General features: G+C 42.2%; 1 protein-coding gene and 1 pseudogene across 1 annotated transcript; one reads left to right on the forward strand and one right to left on the reverse strand.

Moving 5' to 3' along the window:
* Nucleotides 1–1,677: 1,677 nt before the first annotated feature.
* Nucleotides 1,678–23,823, reverse strand: LOC104667530 (stimulated by retinoic acid gene 6 protein-like). Its single transcript, XM_030920283.1, has 4 exons — nt 23,674–23,823; nt 8,526–8,601; nt 6,257–6,357; nt 1,678–2,598 (listed from the first exon to the last, which is right to left on the reverse strand). The coding sequence occupies exons 1-4, from the start codon at nt 23,691–23,693 to the stop codon at nt 2,373–2,375; spliced, it is 423 nt and encodes a 140-aa protein (XP_030776143.1). The 5' UTR covers nt 23,694–23,823; the 3' UTR covers nt 1,678–2,372.
* Nucleotides 10,380–11,949, forward strand: LOC104667529 (annotated as a pseudogene).
* Nucleotides 23,824–25,010: the final 1,187 nt, after the last annotated feature.

The raw sequence follows: 25,010 nt of genomic DNA on the forward strand, positions 1-25,010 counted from the left end.
ATAAGATCAACATACAAAAATAATTTCTATATATTAGCAATGAACAATAAAAGATGTAAAACAGATATAAATCTGACAGAAGATGTGAAAGATCTATTCACTGAAAACTACAAAACATTGCTGAGAGAAAGTAACAAACTCTAAATAAAAGGCGATATATATTGTGTTTATGGGTCAGAAGACTCATGATTGTTAAAATAAGTTTTCCCAAAATGGATCTAAAGATGTGCAAATTATGTAATCCCAATTCCTGCATTATTTGTATAAATTGACAAATTTATTCTAAAATTCATGTAGAAATGCAAAGAATCTAGAATAGCAAAAACAACTTTGAAATAAAAATGTATCTGAAGGACTAATACCACCTGATTTCAAGACTTATTATAAATCTATAATAATGAAGACAGTATGGCATTGGTGCAAAGATAGACAAATAGATCAATAGGAGAAAATAGAGTCTGAGAATAGACCCATACATATGTGACCAATTGCTTTTCAACAAAGGTGCAAAGGCATATCAGTGGACAAAGGATAGACTTTTGTAGCAAATAGTGCTAGAATACTTTTTATTTGGCAATCCAAATGCAAAAAAAAAAAAAAAAAAAAAAAAAAACTTCAATCCACACCTCCTCCTATATACTATATGCAAAAAAAAAAAAAAAAAAAAAAAAAAAAAAATTAGCTCAAAATGTATTGCAGACCTCAAAGCAAAATTTGAGGCTATAAAACTCTGGGAAAAAAATATAGGAGAATATCTACACGACCTTATGTTAGGAAAAATATTTCTTATATGACACCATAAGCATGAGCCATAAAAGAAAAAAAATGAGTCAATTGGATTTCATCAAAAGTAATGTCAGCCCCTCACAGGAGTTTGTTAGGAGGATGAAAATTCAAGCCACAGATTGGGAGAAAATATTTGCAATTCATATATGTGTATGATAATGGTCTCATACCCAAAATATATTTTTAAAACTCTCAAAACTCACTAAAAAGAAAGCAAAAAACCCAATTTTTGAAAATAGGCCAATGATTTGAATAGAAGCTTCATCAGAGGAAGTATAGGAACAGCAAACAAGCACATACAAATATGCTCAACAGCATTAGTTGCTATAAAAATGCAAATTAAAACCACAATAAGAAACCATTATACACTCCTTAGAAAATTTAAAATTTAAAAAATTAAATTACAAAAAAATTAAAATTTTTTAATTTAGAAACTAAAATTTAATTTAGACTGTACCAGTGTTGGAGAAACTGGAACTCTCATACTGATGGGGATAATCTAAAGTGGTACAATCACTTTGGAAAGCAGTTTGACAGTTTCTTTAAAAGTATGATCTACTATATGATCTACGTAATTCAGCCTTTAAAAGTATGATCTATTATATGGCCTGTGTAATCCAACCATTCTACTCATAGGTATTTACTCAAGGAAAATTGAAGCATGGGTGCATGAAAAGACTTGTACACAAACGTTCACAGCAGTTTTATTTGCAATGGCCAAAAGTGGAAATAAATCAGATATTACTCAAGAAGTGAATGGATAAACAAACTGTAGTCAATTTATATAGTGGAATACTACTCAGCAAGAAAAAAGGATACACTACTAACACATGTTACATGTGTATGAATCTCAAAACAGCTATGCTGACTGAAAGAAGCCAGACCAAAGAAAAGTACATTCTGTATGATTCCATTTATACAAAATTCTGGAAAATGCAAACTAAGTAGATTAGTGGTTGCTTGTAAATGAGGGCAGTGACAGAAGAGGGGAGGAAAGGGGAGATTACAAAGGGGAACAAGGGAATCTCTGGGATTCCTTATCCTGATTGTGGTGATGGTTTCATTGATGTAAACATTTGCCAAAACTTCTCAAACTGTGTACTTCTAAGAGGTGTGTAATGACATATTATTTTGGTTTTAATTTGCATTTTCTTAAAGACTAATGACCTGTTAGTGGGCATTTGATCATATAGGCTCGGAGCCCATGAGAGGAAACTATACTGGACAGAGAGGTTTGAGAATGATTGTATAAAGGAAAAGTGAACTTGTAGCTTAGAGTTACACTCCTTCAGAGGGAGCATGGGGCATGGGGAAAGATGACACCTCAGACTAATGGCCAAAAACATAAGCATTGTTATTTGAGGAGGAATAGGGCTCATCAATATCAAGAAGGCAGCCATGGTTATGACACAGGAGAGCTTTTGGCAGGTAGGTGAGGAAGAACATACTTCCTCAGACTTGATACATCATATCTAAAGGACCTCTGAATGTAACTGGAGCCCCACAAAGAAGCTTCGAAGATTTGTGGGCTAGATGTTGACCTTGGGCAAGTAACAGGCTGGCAAGAACATGACCATTCACAGAGTTTATCCCCTAATCCCAGAGAGCGTGGGCCATGTGGTCTCTGACTGCAAGAATTTCCATGATGTAGTTTCCAGCAGGTATGAGGCAGCCCTAGTACCTTGGGCCCACTGCGGGATCTGCAGGGGCTGGTAGCCTTCTGAGAACAAAAACATGACCTTATTAGCTGTGGCCCCAAAGGCGATTCCATAGGACCATCGGTTACTGAAAGTGCCCACGAAGTCCAGAGGCCTGCAAACAACAGAAACAGTTTGTGAGGCCAGAAGGTGGCTCTGAGACATTCCCACAGATCATCGCCAAAGTAGCGATCCCACCCTGAGGAGGGATTATTGAATAGTCAGCTGCTCATTGCAACTGACATTTCGTGGGGCCCACTGTGCCAGGCCTAGGGGTAAGCATGAGTTCAGGGTACTGAAGTAAGGAGGACAAAACTCTTGCTCTGGAGGAGCTCCAAGACGAGCAAGAGATACAAGCAAGGACACTGGAAGCCTTGAAAGCAAAATGGGATGAGTTTCATCTATAAGAGACACAGTCAGAATGACTCAGGGACCAAAACAAGATGTATGTCTGAGAGATTTGGGGAAGCCTGCCCTCATACAGCCGCATTCTATGAGAATTCTTCCTTCTAATATCCCCAATGAGGGTCTAGGTATCGTTTGCTATGTCTGTGCTTGAAGAAGTAAATAATAGGCACCCTAAAATATGTCACTCTGGTATATCAACTATTTTGAGTTAAAGACATTTAAAAAACAGCAGGTACAAGAAGATCACTTTGACCCTCATGCTATTTCTTAAAAACAGGAGACAAAATTTCTATGCAAAAAATGTTCTCCCTATACAGAAAGAAAATAACATTCTTATCATCAGGGACAGGAAGTTGAGGCCAAGAGAATTTGGTACAGACTTTATTTAAATAACTTGTCTTCTAGTCTCCACGCACAACTTAGTTACTTTTTCACAACTTAACTATTCTTTGTCTAATTCCATGTGTACGTATTCAACTCTAACTGTACGTTTGGGTCTTCACTTCACCATAAGTGCTCCTGTGTCACATAAAACTTACATTAAATAAATGTGTATACTTTTCTCCTATTGTCTTATGTCAATTTAAATATCAGGCCCAGCTGAAAATAATAAGAGAAATAATTTTGCCTCCCCTACATAATCATGCCTTCCTAGCCACAGTTGACTAGACTATGGGCCTGTCTTTGGATGGGCTGATCAGATGTCTGATCTTATATTTTCAATCTGTGACTCTAAGGACATGAACAAGTTAGCTGTTAAAGTACTTGTCTGGAAAGTCATAAAAAGTTGGGATCACAGTCAATGCCAGAGGAGAGCCAAAGTTACAGGGAAGCAGAGATTCTAAGTCAGAAGGGAAAATGGCAGAATGGTGCTGAGGAGGCACCAGTGACACAGAGGGGCAGAAAGAGAGAGACAAAATCAGTCTCCCACAGATTCCCATCTCAAGAGATCCAGTTCCCATGAGGCCTGTTCTGTTGGTTTATGTGAGACCTCTAACTTTGTTAAAAAAAAAAAAAAAAAAAAGAAAAGAAAAGAAAAAAAGAAATCCTTTGTCACCAGGTACAGTGGCTCACATCTGTAATCCCAGCACTTTGGGAGGCCAAGATAGGCGAATTGCTTGAACCCAGGAGGTTGAGACCAGACTGGGCAACACGAAACAACAAGAAACCCTGTTTCTACAAAACACAAAAATTAGCCGGGTGTTGTGGTGCCCACCTGTAGTCCCAGGTACTCGGGAAGCTAAGCTGGGAGGATGGCCTGGGCCCAACAGGTTGAGGCTGCAGTGAGCCAAAATTATGTCATTATACTCCAACCTGGCTGACAGAGCTAGACCCCGTCTCAAAAAAAAACCAAATAAATAAATAAAAAATAAAAAAATAAAAAAATCCTTTCTCTTCCTTTAATGTAAACAAGCTTGAGTGAATATCTGTTTCTTCTAACCAAGACAGCTTTGTAAAGGTCAGAGGAAACAGTTGCATTTGGGGGAAGAACAAGGTCTCTTTGAATGAAAAGGGCCATTTAAATGGGCCTTAATGAAAACTCAGGAGGGAAGGGAGAGTCAGGCACTGCAGGCAGGGAGTCCCATTGGCTCACTCACTCACCTTCACCTTTAAGGCTCAGCAGAAGGAGCACATCTTCCAGGAAACCTCCCTGTTCACCCACCACCAGTGAGGCTACCCCATCTGTGTCCCCTCAGCATTAAGTTCATGTCTCTGTTCAGCATACCTCTGTCACCCAGGCTGGAGTATAATGGTATAATTTTGGCTCACTGCAGCCTCAACCTCCTGAGCTCAAGCGATCCTCCCACCTTAGCCTCCCAAGTACCTGGGACTACAGGTAGGCGCCACCATACCAGACCCTTTTGAGACAGGGTCTATGTCTGTCATATTATTTCCTCTCTGACTTAGAATTTCTGCTTCCCTATAACCGTGGCTCTCCACTTGTTTAGTAAACTATAAACTCCTTTGGAGTAGGGACCTAGCACTGGACCTTGGAAAGAGTAGGCACTTAGTGCAGGATTGTGGACATGCATTTTGTTTAATTGAATCGAATTGTAATCAAGATCCCAGCTATGGTACTTAAGAGCTATGTGAGACTCAGTTTCCTCATCTTTAAAACAGAGATAGAATACCCTACTCTGCCCCTATCACAGTAATTGTGGACAGCAAATGACGAACTGCTTTATCACCTGCAGAGTGTCACACACATGTGAGGGGTTATTGCTCAGAGAAGATGGTGGGCCAAAATTATCAGACAAACAGGAGTTTAGGTGGGAAAGTAGCCAGGGAGCAAGTCAATTGTGTCGTTATCAATGTAATTCAAAGTAGTTGAATGTAACTGCTATAGACTTCCTACTTTTTATAAAGTCCTGTGCCAGCCCCTACATGTTAAATGCCTAGGGCAGAACTGAAGGTCTTTATCCACCAGTTCAGTCTCTTTCTATGCCTCAACCAATGGGTCTCAGACCTGGCAGCTTGGAAAGTGTGGACTGCCCCAATGGGTGGTATCCAGAATGAATCTTTCACCTGCAGCTCACGTCACCCCTTGCCTCAGTTCTGACATCTGTGCTTTCTCTCTCTTCTCCAGAGCCCTTGGCTGAGACCTCAGCATGTCCACAGCTTGAGCTTACTCAAGTTATAACACTGGAGGGATTCAAAATAATATAAGGCTGATCTGGGCTAAAGCTCTTGTCACTTGTTAGCTGCATGGCCGTGGGTAGGTCACTTAACCTCTCTGAGCTTGAGTTTTCTCATTGTTTGCATGAGGATAACAACTTCTACCATGCTAGATTGGCAAGAGGATTTGTTAGAATAATGTAGGCAAAGCAAATGGTTCAGTGCTTGGGTCACAGACGGTGTGCAATAAATGTTAACTGCATGATGATGAAGATGATGACAAGAAGTGATGAAACAGAGATACGAACAATCAGAACTCAAGGAAGAATGTGATATGAGCTGCAGAGACTCAAAATGGCAGAGCTAGAAAAGCTCGGAAAGCTCTCCTGGTGCATGACCCACGGTGCCATCCTAACAAGAAGCTTTGCTGTCTCCAGTCACAGGGAGCTCTCTCCCTCCTGCCTCCTGAGGTAGCCATAGTCTCAAGTGTGGGAAGGTCTTTTCCATAGTAGGCTAAGTCTCTGTGAGATGATTTAAGCATATTTGAGCAGCCCTGGGTGCTGATAGCTGCAATGGCTTGGAAACTAATTCTGAACTCCGAGAGCTTTGGTTGAGTTGGGGCATGGAGAGGCAGGGCTGTGCACAGTGGGGTAGAGGTGGAGGAGAGGTCCTGGTAGCTATCTGACTTCATAATTGGCATTGGCTCCAACCACAGGGTACCTCAAGCTGTAGGGGTTGACTCAACTCACATGATAATGCCAAAGCGGTTCCCCAGCAGGTAAGAGGTATCATCTCTCTGTCTACGATGCTCTCGTCTTTGGAGGAAGGACAAGATCAAAATGATGAAGAGCTGTAAGAAGAGAAGATGAGAGTTAGTTGGCATGTTCATCCTCAGCATGGCCTCTGAGCCCTCCCTGAAAACAAATGTGGGTTAGCAGAGTGCACAGAACATTAGTGACATCTCAAACTCCGGAGCCAGGGGGCTGACTGCATGTATCCTTGAGCTACCAAAATGTTCTGTACTGAGTTTTCCCTTTTGTTGCCCTGAACAGATGTAGGTTCAAATCTGGTCTCTCTCACATCCTAGTTGAGAGGGAGATTTAACTTTCCTGTACCTCAGTTTTCTCATCTGTCAAAAGGCAGTAATAACTACCAGGTTGCAAAGCCTTCTTTGCTGCTTTTCTGTGGATTCAGTCATGTTCTCACAAACGTGATGCTCTTTCTCTCTCCTGCCTTTATCAGAAACTTCTTGAGAATTGTCTACACTTGTGTCTCCATTCCCTTACCTCTCACTGGCTCCTCAACCCCGAACCTGGCTTCTACCCTCATCACTCTGCTGAAACAGCTATAGCCAAAGTCATTGATGATCGTTTTGTGGCTTGGTCCCATGTATACTTGAAGTCCAAATCTAGCTTGATCTCTCAGCAGCATTCTACAGAGTTGACCATTCCCTCCTCTTTCAGTACTCTCTTCCCTAGGCCTTCATCAACCATGCTTTCTTAATTTTTCCCCATTATTTATCAGCATCCTCTGCTGGATCACTCTTTACCCCAGCCCTTGCTGCAGAGTTCCTTATAGCTCAGTCCAAGGGCTACTCATCTTACCTGATCTTCTCTGGTGGTCTCATTTATGTCGCCCAGGCCGGTCTCAAAGTCCTGGCCTCAAGTGATCCTCCCACCGTGGCCTCCCAAAGCACTGGGATTACAGGTGTGAGCCATTGGGCCTAGCCTCATGTCCTTGTTTTAGTGACAATAAATACCCAGAAGACTTAAATTTGAATCTGCAGCCCCGACCTTGTCCATGAGCTCCAAAACTATTTAACCAACTACACAGTTGATATTTCTTTTTAATGTATTGAAAGCTTCTCAAAGCTTTTATCAAAAGTTTCAGTTTGCGTCTTTTTTTTGAGACAGGGTCTCACTTTGTCACCCAGGCTGGAGTGCAGTAGCACGATCACGGCTGACTGCAGCCTCAAACTCCCAGGCTCAGGGGATCCTCCCATCTCAGCCTCCTGAGTAGCTGGGACCACAGGCACGTGCCACCACCCCCTGCTAATTTTTGTAGGGAGGAGGTTTTGCCATGTTGCCCATCCTGTTCTCAAACTCCTAGACTCAAGTGATCTGCCTGCTTCGGCCTCCCAAAGTGCTGGGATTACAGGCATGAGCTGCTGTGCCTGGCCAAGTATGTCTTATATCTGCCCCAAACCTGGATCTCTTCTAATGTTCCTTAATGAGTAAATGGCAGCTACCATCATCCTTTCAGTTGTGCAAGTTAGAAACCTAAGTCATCCTCAACCTCCCCCTCTCCCTAACCTTCCTATCCAGCCCATTACAATTCCTATTGTTTTCATCTCCTGAACTTCTGGAGTTGACATCATCATCTAGGATGTGATAAAATCACGTCTCACCTGGATCCCTGCAAGTCTCCCAGTTGGTGTTCCTGCCTCATCTCTTGCCCACCTCCAACTCGATCTCCACATCGCAACCAGAGAGATCATTTAAAAACATAAATCTGATCATGCCACCTTCATGCTGGAAACACTTCCATTATTTCCTACTGTACTTAGAATGAAGGCAAAACTTAACACAGAGCCCCATAGGGCTCTGCCTGGTCTGCCCCACCCACCTCCCCAGACCTCTCTGCCTCAATTCTTCACCCCAGTCATGGCTGAACTTCTCAGCTCTTCCCACTCTGCCTTCTCCCTCTCTCCCCAGAGCCTTTGCATGTGCTCTTCCCTTCTGTCTGCAATATCCTTAACTATATCTTCCACCTGACCTCAGAGCCATCATTACTTCATTGGAAAAGCCTGTTTGACTCTCCTAAAAGTCCAGAAGCCTGATTCTTGGGCCCGCAAAGCCTTCTTCTGCCATATTTTTGGTACACAGTATAAAAAATTTTAGAAGGAAACTCAGCTGATCTCTCTCCTCTGACCTATTCAGGTCTCTTTGGGAGTCTGTGTTTGGCAGCAGCCTAGCTGCCCTTTCCTGTCCTCCTCATCCTTCCCCTGCCTTTACTTACTGATGGGATGAGGGAGTAATGAAGGAAGAGCTCCATGTCCACCGAGCTGGTACAGGTGCCATTTAACTGCCTGGTCCTGCAAAATGGCCAAAAACATTACATACATATCATCAGTCATTGCTGTTGTCATTCATCCTTTAGCCTTGAACATCACTGTCAAGAAGTTTGGCCTAAGACCATCCGCTAAGACCATTTGATCTTTTTAAACTTCACTTTCTCAGAGCCAAGGCTGCTCACCTGTAGTGTGTCTTCCCTAAGTAGAATAATCTTTCATATTTTTTTCTCCAGCTTGATTATTAACCAACTTCTCTGCTAACTGGAATTAAGTCCTTCATTTAGGGGCAGAATTCAGTTCTGTGGGGCTCAAAGCTCATATAACTTCAGCATGCTTTTAAAGTAATACTATACAATGTCTTACTTTTTCATATTTTAAGGAAGACATATGACCATGTAAACACCTAATCAGGGTTCTTCCCACTCTCCCAGAGCCTTGGAAGGGTGCTGTGTGAGTGAGGGGCCCTGAGACTAAAGCATCCTTCACAAGAAATTAGCATTGGTCAAGGTCAAGAAACATCAGCTCACACCTGAACCACTGCTGGGCTGTTGGGCCAGGAGAGAGACTACTGGACTACAGGCTGCAGACTCTGTTCTCTCCAGCCCCCATTATCTGCAAGACAGGATTGTCATTGTCTCATGTCTAAAACATATGGCAGTAGTGTTACGGCTTCTCTTCAAAGAGATGCCTCTTTCTGGGACTCCCACCACACTTTGTTCTTTCTGCTCTGATCTCCACAAAGCCACCACAGCACACTGTATCATATATGTCCACATTTTTGCTCATGCTTTTCCCAGCTCCTACAGCACCCACCAGCCAACTGCTGACCTTCTTTCCCTAGCCAGCACCTACTGTTCCCTCAGACATCTCAGAGAAGAGGACTCCTCTGGGGATTCCACAAGCATGGCATATTCCCCAGTAAGTCTTTAAAATGCCAGTGCTCCACAGTTATGTCTAACCATGGATCTGAAATACCTGATAAGTTGTGGGGAGGGGGTGGGTGAGACCCAAACTGTCAGGTATGTGATTGTAAAAGTCAGATTTCTGCTTTTAGGGAGGTAAACAGAGCATATATTCCAGTCTCCCCACCCCATACAAAACCCTCAAAATGACAGGAAAGAAATAGAGAAGGAAAGAAGGAAGGAAGGAAGGAAGGAAGGAAGGAAGGAAGGAAGGAAGGAAGGAAGAAAAAGAAAGAAAGAAAGAAAGAAAGAAAGAAAGAAAGAAAGAAAGAAAGAAAGAAAGAAAGAAAGAAAGAAAGAAAGAAAGAAAGAAAGAGGGAGGGAGGGAGGGAGGGAGGGAGGAAGGGAAGGAGAAAGAGAGAGAGAGAAAGAAAGAGAGAGAGAAAATGCATAACCACATCAGAAAGCAAGAAGGGGCTCTATCAGGGACATGGAAATTACCAGAAGACCCTGAAAGATAGAGAGCAACCGGGACTAGATCAGAGTAAAGGCATCAACCAACATGGCCGCAGATTGTAGGAGCACTCAGGATGTGCTCAATATCCATAGTACAAGAAGTGGAAGCAGAATGGGGCTGGCAACGGACCACAGGAGAAGGAGGAAAAGGAAAAAAAGGAGGATAACAAGAGGAAGGAGGAAAAAGAATTCTGAAACTTTAAGACAGATCTTTTGAAATAATCTAGTCAGAAAAGAAAATGAGAACAAAAATAAAAGAAAATGAGAATAAAAAAGAATGAGAGCAGCCAAGCGGGAAGGCTCAAGATGGTGTGCCTGTTGGAGACCCCAATCTGCATGAGCTTCCTTTTGGACCATGAATGAAAGTTACCAGAATTCTCCAGTCCTGTCACTCCAAAGGAGCTACTGTTTACAGATGCCACAGTGACACTGCACCTCATGGCACTGCTTAGCAGGTTCCACTATATCCAGGAGTACCTCTGTCGGATCGTCTCACACTGCTGTAAAGGGCCAGATCATCAAACAATCTTATTTAGCCGTGGTGCAGTTAAGAATATTGCTCACCTACTAAGCTCACTCTTCTACAAAGTTCAAATGCAAGCACTGAAATGTTTCTCAGTTTTACCCTGGTAAATGTTTTGGTTGATGGAGAATTGTTGTCACAGATTTTTGTGAAGATGTTACAGAGGGATAAGCATATTGAGATACAGTTTACTTCAGCAAAATGTTTAACGTGTGCAGTTGGAGCAATTCACACAGATAACAACTGTATTAAGGACATTGCCTTGTTTGGTTCAAATGTGCAGTAAGAAGAGATTACTAGAGGAGAGAGTTAAAAGAGCTGAGACACTTGCCTATCTGATTGAACCAGATATTGAGGTACAGAGAATCGCTAGCATAACTAATCACTTCATTGCCATGTTTGCTGACTATTTTAAGTATCCCAACTTGTTGAGTGCCATCACTGATATTAAAAGGCTTGATCATGATTTAAAACATGCTCATGAACTCTGCCAGGCTGCATTCAATCTCTACAACTCTCTTGGAGCAAATGATGAAGACATTCAGAAGAAAAGCCTTGAGACTGAAAAGATGATGGATTGAACTGTGACTGGCTTGTCTGAGTCTAGTGTCAAGGTGCAGTTACCTGCTGTCAGATGCACCGTTTATCGAGATCTGTGCAGCAGCTTCAAAACAGTTTCTAGGATCACACTCTGTAAAAACCTTTAATGAAGGTTTTACAAAACGGACCAGATGAGATCCTAGTAGTAGCATCTTCCATGGTATGTAATCCTGAATTGTCTCCAAGGAAAGAGTCAATTTTAAAATCAGGAGTTGTAAAGTTACTTTGTGGATTAACCTAGAGTGAAAATCCTGCTTTGTGAGTGAGCAGAATTTGGGCTTTAATGAATGTGGCATTTCAGGCTGAACAAAAAATAAAAGCAGACATGTTAGAAAGCTTGAGTACTGAACAGCTATTCTGGTTATTATCAGACTCAGATTTTAATGTGCTGATGAAGACACTGGGACTTCTTAGAAATCTCCTCTTGACCTGGCCTCATATAATAAAATAATGAGTACTCATGGAAAGCAAATTATGCAAGCTGTCATCCTTATTCTGGAAGGGGAACCTAACTTTAAGGTCAAAGAGTAGATACTGTGCATCTTAGCCAACATAGAACATGAGACAACAGCAAAATAATCTATTATGACCAATGATGATATCCTTCAGAAAATCAAATATTACATGGACCATTCACATGTCAAACTGCAGCTCCCAGCGATGTTTTGTATATCAAACCTCTTATGGAATGAAGAGGAAGGTTCACAAGAATGCCAGGATAAATTATGAGACATGGGCATCATAGATATTCTACACAAACTGAGTCAGCCACCAGATTCAGACCTTTGTGACAAGGCAAAGATGGCCCTGCAGCAGTACCTGGCATGATGAGAGTGCCCCTAGGCACCTGTGAGCATCCTACATCCTTGTTTAAGAAAGTACAGAAACTAGTTTCATTTGATTCCTTCTATTTGCACAAGTTGCCTTGGACTGCAGGGAGCCGTTGTGCAAAAGTAATTTAGTAGGCTTAGATCTCAAATTCACCTTGAGAACATTTTTTTGAAGTAGTAATTTCCTCAGAAGATTACTGTGTTTTGTTTTAGTTTTTTCTTAGCTACATGGACTCTATATCAGAACAATCAATCATGTTCCTTTGGACCTACAGTCTTTTGCCTATGCTGCAGACTATTCACTTTGTGAGTGAGAATGAATATGTCTGTGTGAACACACAGGTGTGTGTGTGTGTGTGTGCGCGTGCACGTGCATGTACATGGGCCAGAATGAATGTGTATGTGTGTATGAGGGATACGTCACATTTTTCTTTTCTTATTTTGTGTGAAAATCTCTTTTCTACAGATTTTGCAGGTTTTAAGCATTGCTTGCTGTATAAAAACCTTACTAAACTATATAAAGTTTGAATGAAATGTTATTTTAAATACAAAACAATTGTTAAGTGTTCAATAAAGGTTATGCTGAATTTTGGTCAGATGAATATTTGTAAGTAAAAAATATATACATTTCTGAACCTAAGAAAAGGAATGAAGAAAGTCTATGAGACTTAAGGAAAATCATTAAGCAAACAAATATCTGTATATAGAAATGTCAGATGGATAAGAGATAAACAAAGGCACAGAAAACCTATTTGACAAAATAATAGCTGAAATGTTTACAAGTTTTGGGAGAGACATGGACATTTAGAACCAGGAAGCACAAAGATCCCCAATTAGATTCAACCCGAAAAGATCCTCTCTGAGGCACATTATAATCAAATGGCCAAAAATCAAAGACAAAGAAATAATTCTAAAAGCTTTAAGACAAAAGCATAACGTCACATATAAGGGAATCGCCATTAGACTGCAGATTTCTCAGCAGAAACCCTGCAGGTAAGGAGAGAATGGGATGACATAGTCAAAGTGCTGAAAAACAAAACAAAACCACTGTTAACCAAGAACACTATATCTAGCAAAACTATCATCTTTCAGAAATGAAAGAGAAATAAAGACCTTCCCAGATAAGCAAAAACTGGGGGAATTTATTACCACTAGACCAGCCTTACAAGAAATGCTTAAAGGAGTGCTACAACTGGAAGCTAAAAATCAATAACCAGTAGTGGTGCATTCATAATCAAACTGATACTACCCCAGTGTTATAATGGTGCTATGTAAATCTTTCATTTCTTTAGTATGAAAAGTAAAAATCAAATGGTCAATAAGAGCTACAATTAGTGGCTAAGGAACATGCAGTAAAGATGTAAATTAAGGCAATGAAAATATAAATTGTGGAAGGAGAAAAAATAGTATGGAGTATTTTTATGCAACCAAAGTTAAATTATTATCAGCTTAAAGTTGTCTATTATAACTACAAGACTCTGCGTTAGCGTCGCAATAACTACAAAAAAAAAAAAAAAAGAAAATTAAAACAGACACACAAACAAGAAAAAGAAAGTAAACGAAGCTTAATACCACAGAAAACCACTGAACCAAAGGTAAACAGTAAGAGAGGAAGAAAGGAAAAAAGAATCTACAAAACAGCCAGAAAACAATCAAATGGCAGGAGTACATCCCACTTATCAATAATAACTGTGAATATAAATGGATTAAATTATCCAGTTTAAAGTAAGCTCTTGAATGGATTTAAAAACAAGACTCAACTATATGCTGCCTATAAGAGATGAGCCTCACTGGTAGACAAGCATAGACTGAAAGTAAAGGAATGGAAAAAGATATTTCATGCAAACAGACACCAAAAGTGAGCAGGAGTACTCATATTAGAAAGGAGGAAGTCAAATTGTTCCTATTTGCAGATGACATAATCTTATATCTAGAAAATCTTAAAGACTTGACAAAAAACTATTAGAACTAATAAATGAATTCAATAAAGTGTCAGGAGGCAAAATCAAAATGTGAAAATAAATATCATTGCTATACAAGAAAGAAAGGAAGGAAGGGAGGGAGGGAGGGAGGAAGGGAAGAAAGGAAGGAAGAAGGAAGGAAGGAAGGAAAGAAGGAAGGAAGGAAGGAAGGAAGGAAGGAAGGAAGGAAGGACGGAAGGAAAAAAGAAAGAAAGAGAAAAAACAAAAAACAAAAAACCCTGGGAATAAACTTCACCAATGAGGTGAAAGATCTCTACACTGGAAACTAAAATATTGATAAAAGAAATTAAAGAGGACACAAATAAATAGAAAGATGTTCTGTGTTCATAAATTGAAAGAATTAATGTTGTTAAAATAGCTATAAAATACCCAAAGCAATCTATAGATTTAATGCAATCCTTATCAAAACACCAATAATATTCTTCACAGAAATGTAAAAAACAATTTTAATATGTATATGTAATCACAAAAATCTCCAAATAGCCAAAGCAATCCTAAATAAACCTGGAGGCATCACAGTATTTGACTTTAAAATATACTACTAATACAAAGCTATAGTAACCAAAACAGCATGGTGTTGGCATAAAAACAGGCATGTAGAACAACGGCACAGAACAGACAGCCCAGAAATTAATTCATGAATCTACAACTAACTGATTTTTCATAAAAGTGCCATGAACACACATTGGGGAAAGGATACTCTCTTCAATAAACGGGGCTGGAAACATTGGATATCCACATGCAGAAAAATGAGAATAGACACCCCTATTACCTCTCACCACATACAAAAATCAAATCAAAATGGATTAAAGACTTAAATGGAAAACCTAAAACTATGAAACTACTAGAACATCAGGGAAATGCTTGATGAAATCAGGCTGGGCAAGGATTTTTAAAACAAACCCTCAAAAGCACAGGCAACAAAAACAAAAACGAGAAACGGGATTACACCAAACTAAAAAGGTTTTGTGCAGTGAAGGAAATGACTGACAGAGTGACAAGACAACCTACAGAATGGGATAAAAGCTTTGCAAACTATCTGACAAGCAGTTAATATCCAGAATATATAAGCAACTTAAACAACTCAACAGCACAACTAGTTATTTAACCCAACTAAAAAATGGGCTAAAGACCTTAATGGCCGTTTCTCAAAAGAAGACATGCAAATGGCCAACATGAAAAATTTCAACATCACTAATCATTAGGGAAATGCAAATCAAAACCACAATGAGATACTACCTCACTACGGTTAGAATGGCTATTCAAAAAGACAAAGCAAAACAAGTGTTGGTGAGAATGTGAAGAAAAGGGAACATTTACTTTTGGTGGGGATGTAAATTAGTACAGCCATTATGGAAAACAGTATAGAAGTTCCTCAAAAAAGTTGAAACTAGAACTACCATACAATCCAGCAATCCCCAGTATGGGTATTTATCCAAAGAAAATGTAAATTAGAACACACTTTTGGTGGGGATGTAAATTAGTACAGCCATTATGGAAAATAGTATAGAAGTTCCTCAAAAAAATTGAAACTAGAACGACCATATAATCCAGCAATCCCCAGTATGGGTATTTATCCAAAGAAAATGAAATCAGTATATCAAAGAGGTATTTGCACTCCCATGTTTACCACAGCACTATTCACAATAGCCAAGGTACAAAATCAACCCATGTGTTCAACAACAAATGAATGGATAAAGAAATTGTGGTACATACACAGTAGAATACTATTTAGCCATAAAAAAGAATGAAATCCTATCATCTGCAACAACATGCATGAGCCCAGAGGACATTATGTTAAGTGAAATAAGCCAGACACAGAAAGACAAATACCAAATGATCTTACTCACATGCAGAATCTTTTAAAAAGGTGATACGGAAGTAGAACAGTAGTTACCAGAAACCAGGAGGGAATGGGAGAAGGAAGAATGGGGAGAAGTTGGTGAATGGTTACAAAGTGATAATTAAATAAGATTAATAAATTCTGGTGTTCTATTGCACAGTAGGGTAACTATAGTTAGCAGTAAGGTATTGTATACTACAAAATAGCTGAAGCAGAGGTTTTTAATGTTCTCGACATAAATAAATGATAAATGTATAAGACAATAGGTATACTAACTATCCAGATTTGATCATTGTACAGCATACGCATATACCAAAACATCAAATTGTATTCCATAAATATGTAGAATTACAATGTCAATTAAATTTTTATTTTAAATGATAAATAAAATGAGGGCCAATCTGAAGAGCGACATACACCTATGTGCTGCTTCTAGAACACAGTTATCTCTATTCCTCCCTCCATTCTTCAACATGTGCCACTGATCATCTGTAGCGGGGGGGTCTCCCACATCCTTCTGCTTTTTTTGGTCCTAACATGATCACTTTGTAGTAGTAAGTTAAACCTATGATAGTAGTTTTCATTGATTGATATCACTTTATTGTGTCCCTATGTCCCAGGCACTCTGCTATTTTATATTACCTAACTCAACCTTTACTAGAATCTTATGAGGTAGGTTGTATCAGCCCTTTTTTAAAATGAGGAACTGAAGCCAGGCAAGGTGTGATGATTTACACAAGAGGAAGCAAGTGTGGGAGTCAGGCTCCCCTTCACCTCCCCCTCCTCTGCCCCAGTCCTTAGCTCACTCAGGTGGTTTCTTGGAGCTCCAGAGTTCCCTGGTTTTCCAGGCTGTGGCCAACTCACCTCTGTCCTCAGAGACCAGTCCAGTGCCTGGCAAGTGGCTCAGGGAATGGTGATTAATTCCATGGGACTCTCTCCCAGGGAACTGAGGCCCAGAGAGGAGCAGAGATCAGAAGCATCAGTTGCCCAAGACTTTTGAGGTACCTGTTTGTGCTCATTGAGCAGGGCACTGACCACCTTGTGGGCACAGAAGAAATGGTTCCCACTTCTCAGTGCAGAGCGAGTTAGGGAAGGAGGAAGGGGTGTGTGTAGAGTGCATGTGAGTGTGCATCCATGTGATACCTTCCGCAATGCAGCCATGTGTACTTTGGGATGTCTGATTCTGCACCAGCCCTGCCCTGCTTTTGTGAATCCCATGAATCCCCTTGTTCATTCCCCAGAATCCTGCCTTAGAAGTCTGAGGTAGATGTAGAGGTGCTGAGGCTGGCTTGTGCCAAATGGGAAGAACCAATTGTCATACCATAAGGAATTCTGCAAGCCAGTTGTGAAGCACCACCATTGTTTTTAAAAATTAAGTTATATAAACCTATAAGTAAATAAGTTATATTATAAACAAAGATAAAAAACTCAAAACTCATCTCTTCAAGCTGGGCATAGTGGTGGGCACTGATAGTCCCAGATACTCGGGAGGCTGAGGCAGGATGATTTCTTGAGCCCAGGAGTTTGACACCAGCCTGGGCAACACAGTGAGACCCTGTCTCTAAACAACAAAACTCATCACTTTCCAATTGTTTTGCTACCTTTTACTGCCATCTATGCTCTTGGGATATGCTCTTATTACATCTGTATAATGTAAACACGGTTATGATGTGCTGTTGTGCATCGCTTTCCAACTCCATATGCAGTGATATCACCTCGCTTGACATCAGCCACAGTGGGAATGTTTATATCATGGCAATAGGCAAACACTACAAATCAGGGCTTGATTTATTGTTTTGTAGATTGCCTGTAAAGTGACAGAGAAAATGTTAATACTGCAGATTTTAAAACATATGTTTGTAGCTATTGCAGAGTGCATAGCAGAAATAATTGAGAAAATATTCTTCCAGAATTCAAAAACATTTACCCCACTCAGCAAAGTAACTCCTGACAATCAGCAAACAAGTCCTGACTTACATCTAGTCTTTGTTCTTTCCCATTTGTCTTACTCATTAATATAAATAAAAATATCAACCAATAATCATGTTGAAACTATGTTCACTCATCAACTGCAATCATAGCTTGGCTACAGATGAATTCAGCAGAAATTAAGGAAAGCATTCTATGAGAATTAATTGGCTGAATGGAATTTGCAATAAAGATATCATATATTTTTTATTTGTCAATTATGTAAAATGTATTATATCAGTATAATTTATAATAAGCTTATATATACATATGTATACTTTTTCAAGATCCAGTTATGATACATTTCCCAGTATAGCACTGGGCACAAGTGACCTTGGCTCTGGCATTTCCTAGAATAATGAAGAAGTCAGAGTTTCTAGGACCAAGGTCAATATTAACTATGCTTTAGAGGAAAGACAACAAGGTTAAATAAAAGAACTCAGGAGAAAGCCAGTGCCCTGCCCTATGCTCTTCTCCCTACGCTCTACATTGCACAAATCCTTTTTCTCTACTTTGGTAAAATGAGGACACTGGACCAGACAACATTTTTTAACTACAAGTCACAGTTGTATGTGTTACATACATAACACACTACTCATAGTTACAACTATGACCCAGTTGAGATGTGTGTGTGCACACATGCATGTTTAACAAACTTCTGTGCATGCAAGTTTAATGAATTTTCACAAAACAATACCCTTACTATGCTCAGTGCCCTTTGGTAGTCCTAATTTGGTTCAAGTCATTTGTACTCTGTCCCATTCCATTTTGTACAACGCTGGTCATAAACACTAAATTGATTTTACAGCCCACTAATGGGTTGCAACCAAGTGTTTGGAAAAAACACAAACTTGACTATCAGATGATTGCTAGGGGGCCATCTGTCCATGAAGGCCTCTGATGCACTCTGCAAATATGTGTCTTCACACTGTAGGATCCTAAATACTGCGACCTGCTCAGATGTGTAAACAGCAAATGAGGTCAGGTGGAAACTTTAGCTCAGACCTTATTGTCTCTCTGGGCCCTCCTCCTCGCTCCTCCCTGACCCAAAGTCATTCCCTCCTCCCTCCCACTTCTCCTCCCCCAGCCCCACTGAACTTGGCTGAGGGTCCTCTCTAGCACTGATCAAATCTTCTTCATGCTATTTTTCACGTCTCATCTCTTACTTTCCAGTTATGAACTTTTCAAGAGCTAGAAACATGTTTTATTCAACTGTGAATTCCAACTGTCCCTTACCCAACCCCTACCCTGAGCTTCTAGACTTCAGGCAAGGTACATAATAAATCCAAGTGAGTGCTTGCTGAATGAATAAGTGAGTGAAGGAAGGAAGGAAAGAATGCAGGAAGGGTGGGTGCCAGGGAGACACACACTCTGCAGTGTGTGTACTTGGCCTGCATATGGCTGAGCTGCCTCTTGGCCCCTCATCCACTCCAAGTAGTGGAATCACAGACTAGCATCCACCCATGGGAAGTGTGAATGCCTCTGCACTCTCTGCCACTCTCCCTCCCCACAGGGCAGCCCTGAAGCTCCATTTGGGCACTTTCAAGGGTAGGAACCCTGTACCTCCCAGGCCAACCCTGCCATCTTGCTGAGTCAGCCAGGATCAGTGGAAAAGTATGGGCTTCGGAGCCAGGAAGACCATGAGAGTGAGTCCCAGCTCCACCACGCGCCAGTTGTGTGACTGTGGGCGAGCCATGCCCCTCTTTGGGTCTTACCCTTCTCGTCCTGAAAATGGATCCAGTGTCCCCCTTCCAGGGCTCTGTGTGGATGAGATACAATGAGAGTCGAGTGCCCAGACTCATGCCCAAAGAGTAGTTCTATTCAACTACTCAGAATCAAGACAAGAGAATGGCAGGGGCTTGTGGAGGTTTGAGAACAAACTTCTGTGTCAGATAACTTGTACTTATTCTCAGTCTTTTCCCCACTTTTGGACAACTCTGACAAAAGAAAGGTGTTTTTCCTTTCACAGAACTGAAAGGGGTCTGTCACTGGTTGCGTTTCTACCTCCTCGGAGCCTGGACCCTGTCTGCTTCTCTATCCCCAGAGCATCTGGTAAGCCCTGGCAACCTCTCCCATTCCCCACAGGCTCTGCCTTCCATCCCCCAGCCCTAGTCCAGTGCTATGCATGGTTGTGCTCAGCCAGGCTGGCATCCCTGGCCTTCTGCTAGGGCGGAAAGTGCCAAGGACTCCACTACCTTTGGGCCCCTGACCGTGCAGTGAATTGCAGTCCCCACCTGGTTAACCAGTAACCAGAACGGCTGCCCACGCCTGGCCCCATGACCAATCTTACCCTTCCCTACTGCAGGAAGACTGACCCAAAGCCCAGCACCTTTGCCCAGCATAGGCCACGTGACCTCCTGAGCCACTGACCTCCTTTGAAGCCTTCATGTGAAGAGGCCCAGTCAGGAAAATCCACTTTGAGCCCATCCCAGCTCTGCTGCTAACCACTGTGGCTCCTTAGGTTCAGGGGACCCCTAGGTCTCTGTCTGCTCACTTCTGAATTGAGGCGATGGGATGGACTGCTTGGGACACGGCCCAGTGTCACAGCCACCAGTCCACTGTTTGGAGCTAACTTTTCATAGGTCTGTGTCCCCCACTGAATGGGGAGCTCTTCAAGGGCAGAAGCCCTTCTCATTCAGCTCCCTGTGCCCAGCTCCTGCCCACACCTCTGGCAACAGTTGGCACTCACTCATGTTTCCTAAACGGGTGAAGGGAAAGCTAACATCCCTCAAGGGTCTACTATGTGCCAAGTTTTGTTTAAAACATTTAGTATGTTTACCACCTCGTTTCATCCTCACAACAGCCCTATGGGAAAGGTACATTATCACTCCATTTCACAGATGAGGAAACTGAGGCACTGAAAGATCCAGAATATTGTCCAACTTACACAGCTAGCAAGTTGGGGAGCCAGGCATTGAATGCTAACAATCTGGATGATCATAAAAGAACTCTCTGACTGCCAAGTTCTGATTTCAATGTAATTTTCAGCTCCTATGGCCAGGGCAGTCTGGGCTCTCTCAGAATCAAAACAAGAGAATGGCAGGGGCTTGTGGAGGTTTGAGAACAAACTTCTCAAGATCACTTGTACACCACTTTAAGAATTCCATGGAGAAAGCAGAATTCTTTTCAAAAATGAAATCCAGGCAGGGCATGGTGGCTCAAGCCTATAAACCCAGCACTTTGGGAGGCTGATAGAGGAGGATCACTTGAGCCCAAGAGTTTGAGACCAACCAGGGAAACATAGGGAGACCCCCATCTCTACAAAAAATAAAAAGCTTAGCTGGGCTTAGAGGTGCATGTCTATGGTCCCAGCTACTCAGGAGGCTGAGCTGGGGGGGATCACCTGGGCCAGGGAGACCAAGGCTGCAGTGAGCTGTGATTGCACCACTGCACTCCAGCCTGGGTGACAGAGTGAGACTCTGTCTCAAACAAAAACACAAAATGAAATTCATGATGAAATAATAGGCTGCCTAGGAGAGGAGGAGGGAATGGGGGAGTATCAATGCAACAAGATTGGCCATGTGTTCACAATTGTTGAAGCTGGCGGTTCATGATACTATTCTCTTTTCTTTTGTATGGGTTTGTACATTTCCATAATAAAAAGCTTAAATTTTTAAAATAAAATAAGAGGAAGTCCATGACTACCATAAACCCACATAAGCTTGCTGACTATCTTTCTGATTGTTTCCCAGTTTCTCCTTTTCCCCTGCAGGCTTTCCTCTGACAGCCCCTCAGAGCATCACATGTAGCTCCCTGCCTTTCTCTCTCTCTGTGTTGGCTTGTCTCTGTGTCTGCCACTTTCTATGACCTTCTGAGAATCAGGGAAAAGTTCTGCAATCAAGCCCACACATAAACACCCTGTTTTTATTTCACTTTATCCAGGAGCCTCTCTTTCTTCTCTGTATGTTCAAATCTCTGTTCTCTTTGTCTTTGCCTTGACTTCTCCATTCATTTTGACCTTGCTGTATGGCTAGTAATTGTCAGCTCTGGCTGGTGCCCTGCTTTAGAAAACATGGGGGTGTTTTCATGCATGTCTGAAAAGTTCAGAGAATGCTACCACCAAAAAAATTGGTGGTTGAAGAAGACAAAAACTTTTCTTCTCTACCTCCTTCCTTGCTTAACTGTCTAATAAAGCCATACTCATTTTCATTTCTTTTCACTTAATAAAAGTAACAATAATAATAGCCATTGTGTGTTGAATGTGAGCTGTGTGCTGGGCATTTGGATAAGGTTCTTATAGTTATTGTCTCACTTAACCCTTCACAACCTGTGTAACATGTACTAGTATTCCCGCTTCATGGATGAGAAAACTGAGGCTTTAGAGAGGTTAACTAAAAGCCCAAAGTCACTTAGCTAGAGGCTGGCAGAGCTGGAGTTTGAACCCTTCTTATATTTTCCAAAGAGGAAACATATTCAGGCACTACAATGACATTAAAACATTGATAAAGGTTTCTGGGGTCCTTAGTGGGGACAGCAACACCCCTTCCCCACCCCTCACTGGTAGACAAATCGGAATTACACGCTCAGGCTGGGTCCTGCGCTGTGAGAAGGGCCCTGACTAGCTGAGCCATACCCAGGAAGAGGACTGTGATGGAGAGGGGGCCCTGAGAGGGATGGGGAGAAGCTCTCAGGGACATGGTGCTGACTTCAAAGGAACGTCAAGGGTCCAAGGGGCACAGCTGGCACCAAAGGGTAGGCCACATTCTCTGGGTCCATCCAGGACTTTCCCTCTAATTCCAGACCACAGGGCCAATTGTCAGCCTCCTGGTTATCTGTCTCTGGATGTCCCATGGGCACCCCAGTCCAACATGTCCCATCTGAACACCCCAGTCCAACATGTCCCATCTGAACACCCCAACTTCCTGCTCCTCCCCTGGCATCCTCATCTCAGGAATGGAACCACCCCAGACCCATTCATCCAAGTCAGGCACCCAAAGTCATTCTCTACTCCTTCCTCTCCAATCCCTGCCAAATCCAGACACATCTCTCCACCCCGAAAGCCACCACATTTGTCTTGGCCACTGTCCCCTTTGTCTGGACTATCTCAGTAGCCTCCTGCCCGGGCTCCTACCTCCTACCCATTTTCCATCCTGTGACCAGAGGGATCTTCCTAAAAATTGTCCTCTTAGCCTTTATCTTCTCCAAGCCCAACGGGCCAGCTGGAGAGAGGGGGAAAAGGAATAATGCTCTCAGACCTTCCAGTCCCAGTCTTTGCCTACCTCTGGCTGCCTCCTGTGCTCCCTGTCCACCAGTCCTATAAGCCGTCCCTCTGGTCTGTTTCCGGCCTCAGGTCTTTTCCATTCACTGCGCTCAGGCTCCCTCTCTCTTCCCGTGGGTGGGATTCTGGGTATCTCCTTTCCCAAGTGACTCTTATTATTCTTGTTGGTGTTTTCATGGCTCATTTCCCTCTTTGATCCTCCACAGTTCTAAACAGATACTGTGACGCCAGAAGGTGATGGTTGCATTTTTTGTTTTATTTTATAGGCTTTCAGTTCTTGGATCTAAAACATTTGAAGGTTAGAATAAGAATTCTTAATTCCTGCCATTGGGGCAGGACTTTACGGATCTCGAATCCTTTGACATTCTTGTTCTCATATGATCTTCACTCACAAAGCTGTGGTTTAGGTAAGGCAGGGGGTGTCACACCTGATTCAGAGATGAGGAAACTCCAGGATTTGAGCCCAGGCCCCCTAACAACACATCTGGGCACTGCCCACTCCACTCTGTCTCTGAACTGAAGATGAAAGGAAATCTATTAACTGACCAAGTAACATATCTATGTTATTTCCTCCATGCCAACCTGTCTACGAATTAGCTAAAACATGCCTTTCTCCCGGTTTTCATTAATCACCAGCATCAAAGAAGACAGTTACTAGGAACATGCAGCTATCCAGCATGACTTGTCTCAGATCTGCCTCTTAAAGCTTACCTGGTGTTTTTGGGAAGCATCTTGGAGTGGGGGTACCACGTGCAGCCCTAGTGGGCAACGCGTTGGCAAAGGAGGCTTCTCTCAATTGTTCTTCGGGTTTCTCAGGGCTCTTGGATGTCACTGCTTCTGATGAGCTTATGTTCTGCCCAGTTCTCATCATAGCACCAAAAAACTCAGAGAAAAGGCAAACTTCTAGCAAATATTTACCTAAGAAATGAAAGCAAGCAGGCAGCCTGCTTCCTCATTCCAGAACACTGCTGACTATTCAGCTCCCCTTCTCATGCTGCAGACGTAGGACTTACACTCCTATTTCCTCTCTCCTGGGCTCCTGCTGGCCCTTTCAAGCCCCTGCTGTGGGCACCATCCCCCTGAGCTGTCGGAGCTTTGCCGAGCAGCCATGGCCCCTTTGGTCAGGTGTAAAAATTATTACAGGCAATAAACTAGGACTCTGCCTTAAGGCAATACACTAGGAGCACTGGCTTCTAGATTCTCTTGGAAACAAGGCAGCCCATTTGTGGGGAGAAGAGGCTGGAGACAAGTTCAGAACTGAATTCCAACCACATGGTGGACCCGCTAGCTGTCCACCAGGTGTTCCTGCTCCCTTTCCATAACGTAAGGATATTTTCATCCCAGGCCATACTCCCAAGCCTCCCTGGCATCTAGGGACAGACATGGACTAGGTCACACCCATGGAGTGTGAGCCGAAGTGATGTGTGTCACTTCTATGCCAAGATGGCCAAGGAACAAGCGTGTCTTTCCCACCTTCTCCTTCCCCATCTGTTGGCTGGACTCTAAGGCTCTAAAGGATATAGAATCACAGGATGGAAGGCATCTGGGTCCATGAATCACCATGCAGACAAAACTGTCTTCTACACAGGCTGTCCTCTCACAGACTAGTGCATGAGCAAGAAGCAAAGTTATATTGTAATAAGCTGGTGAAGAGTGGGGCTTATTTGTTCTAGCAGCTGGTGTTACCATAGCAGACACAGCACAGAATGTAGAGGACTTGCAAGCACCACGTGGTCCATCCTTTATTTTAAGGATAAAGCTTCATTTTGATGTAATTACCTCTATAAATGTCCTATCTCCAAATACAGTTACATTCTAAAGCACTGGGAGTTAGGGCTTCAACATAGGAATTCGGGAGGGAGACACGGTTTGGTCCATAACACCCCAGATTGAATCAGCCATGGTGGAGTGGGAGAGAGTCATGGAGGCAGTGAACAGACACCATAACTGACAAACTCAGGCCATTTGTGTTTGCCAACCCCGACCTCTTCACTCCTGCCTGGAGCGGCTCCTCCCACCTCTACTGATTGGCATAGCTCTTGTTCATT

The sequence above is a fragment of the Rhinopithecus roxellana genome, chromosome 16, assembly GCF_007565055.1.
Source record: "Rhinopithecus roxellana isolate Shanxi Qingling chromosome 16, ASM756505v1, whole genome shotgun sequence".
In the NCBI taxonomy this organism is placed as follows: domain Eukaryota; kingdom Metazoa; phylum Chordata; class Mammalia; order Primates; family Cercopithecidae; genus Rhinopithecus; species Rhinopithecus roxellana.

Coding starts and splice junctions, on each gene's coding strand:
- LOC104667530 (XM_030920283.1), bottom strand. CDS start 23,693: ATGCTTCCCAAAAACACCAG. Junction 8,602..23,673: donor ATGCTTCCCAAAAACACCAG/GTAAGCTTTAAG, acceptor GCCATTTTGCAG/GACCAGGCAGTTAAATGGCA. Junction 6,358..8,525: donor ATTACTCCCTCATCCCATCA/GTAAGTAAAGGC, acceptor CTCTTCTTACAG/CTCTTCATCATTTTGATCTT.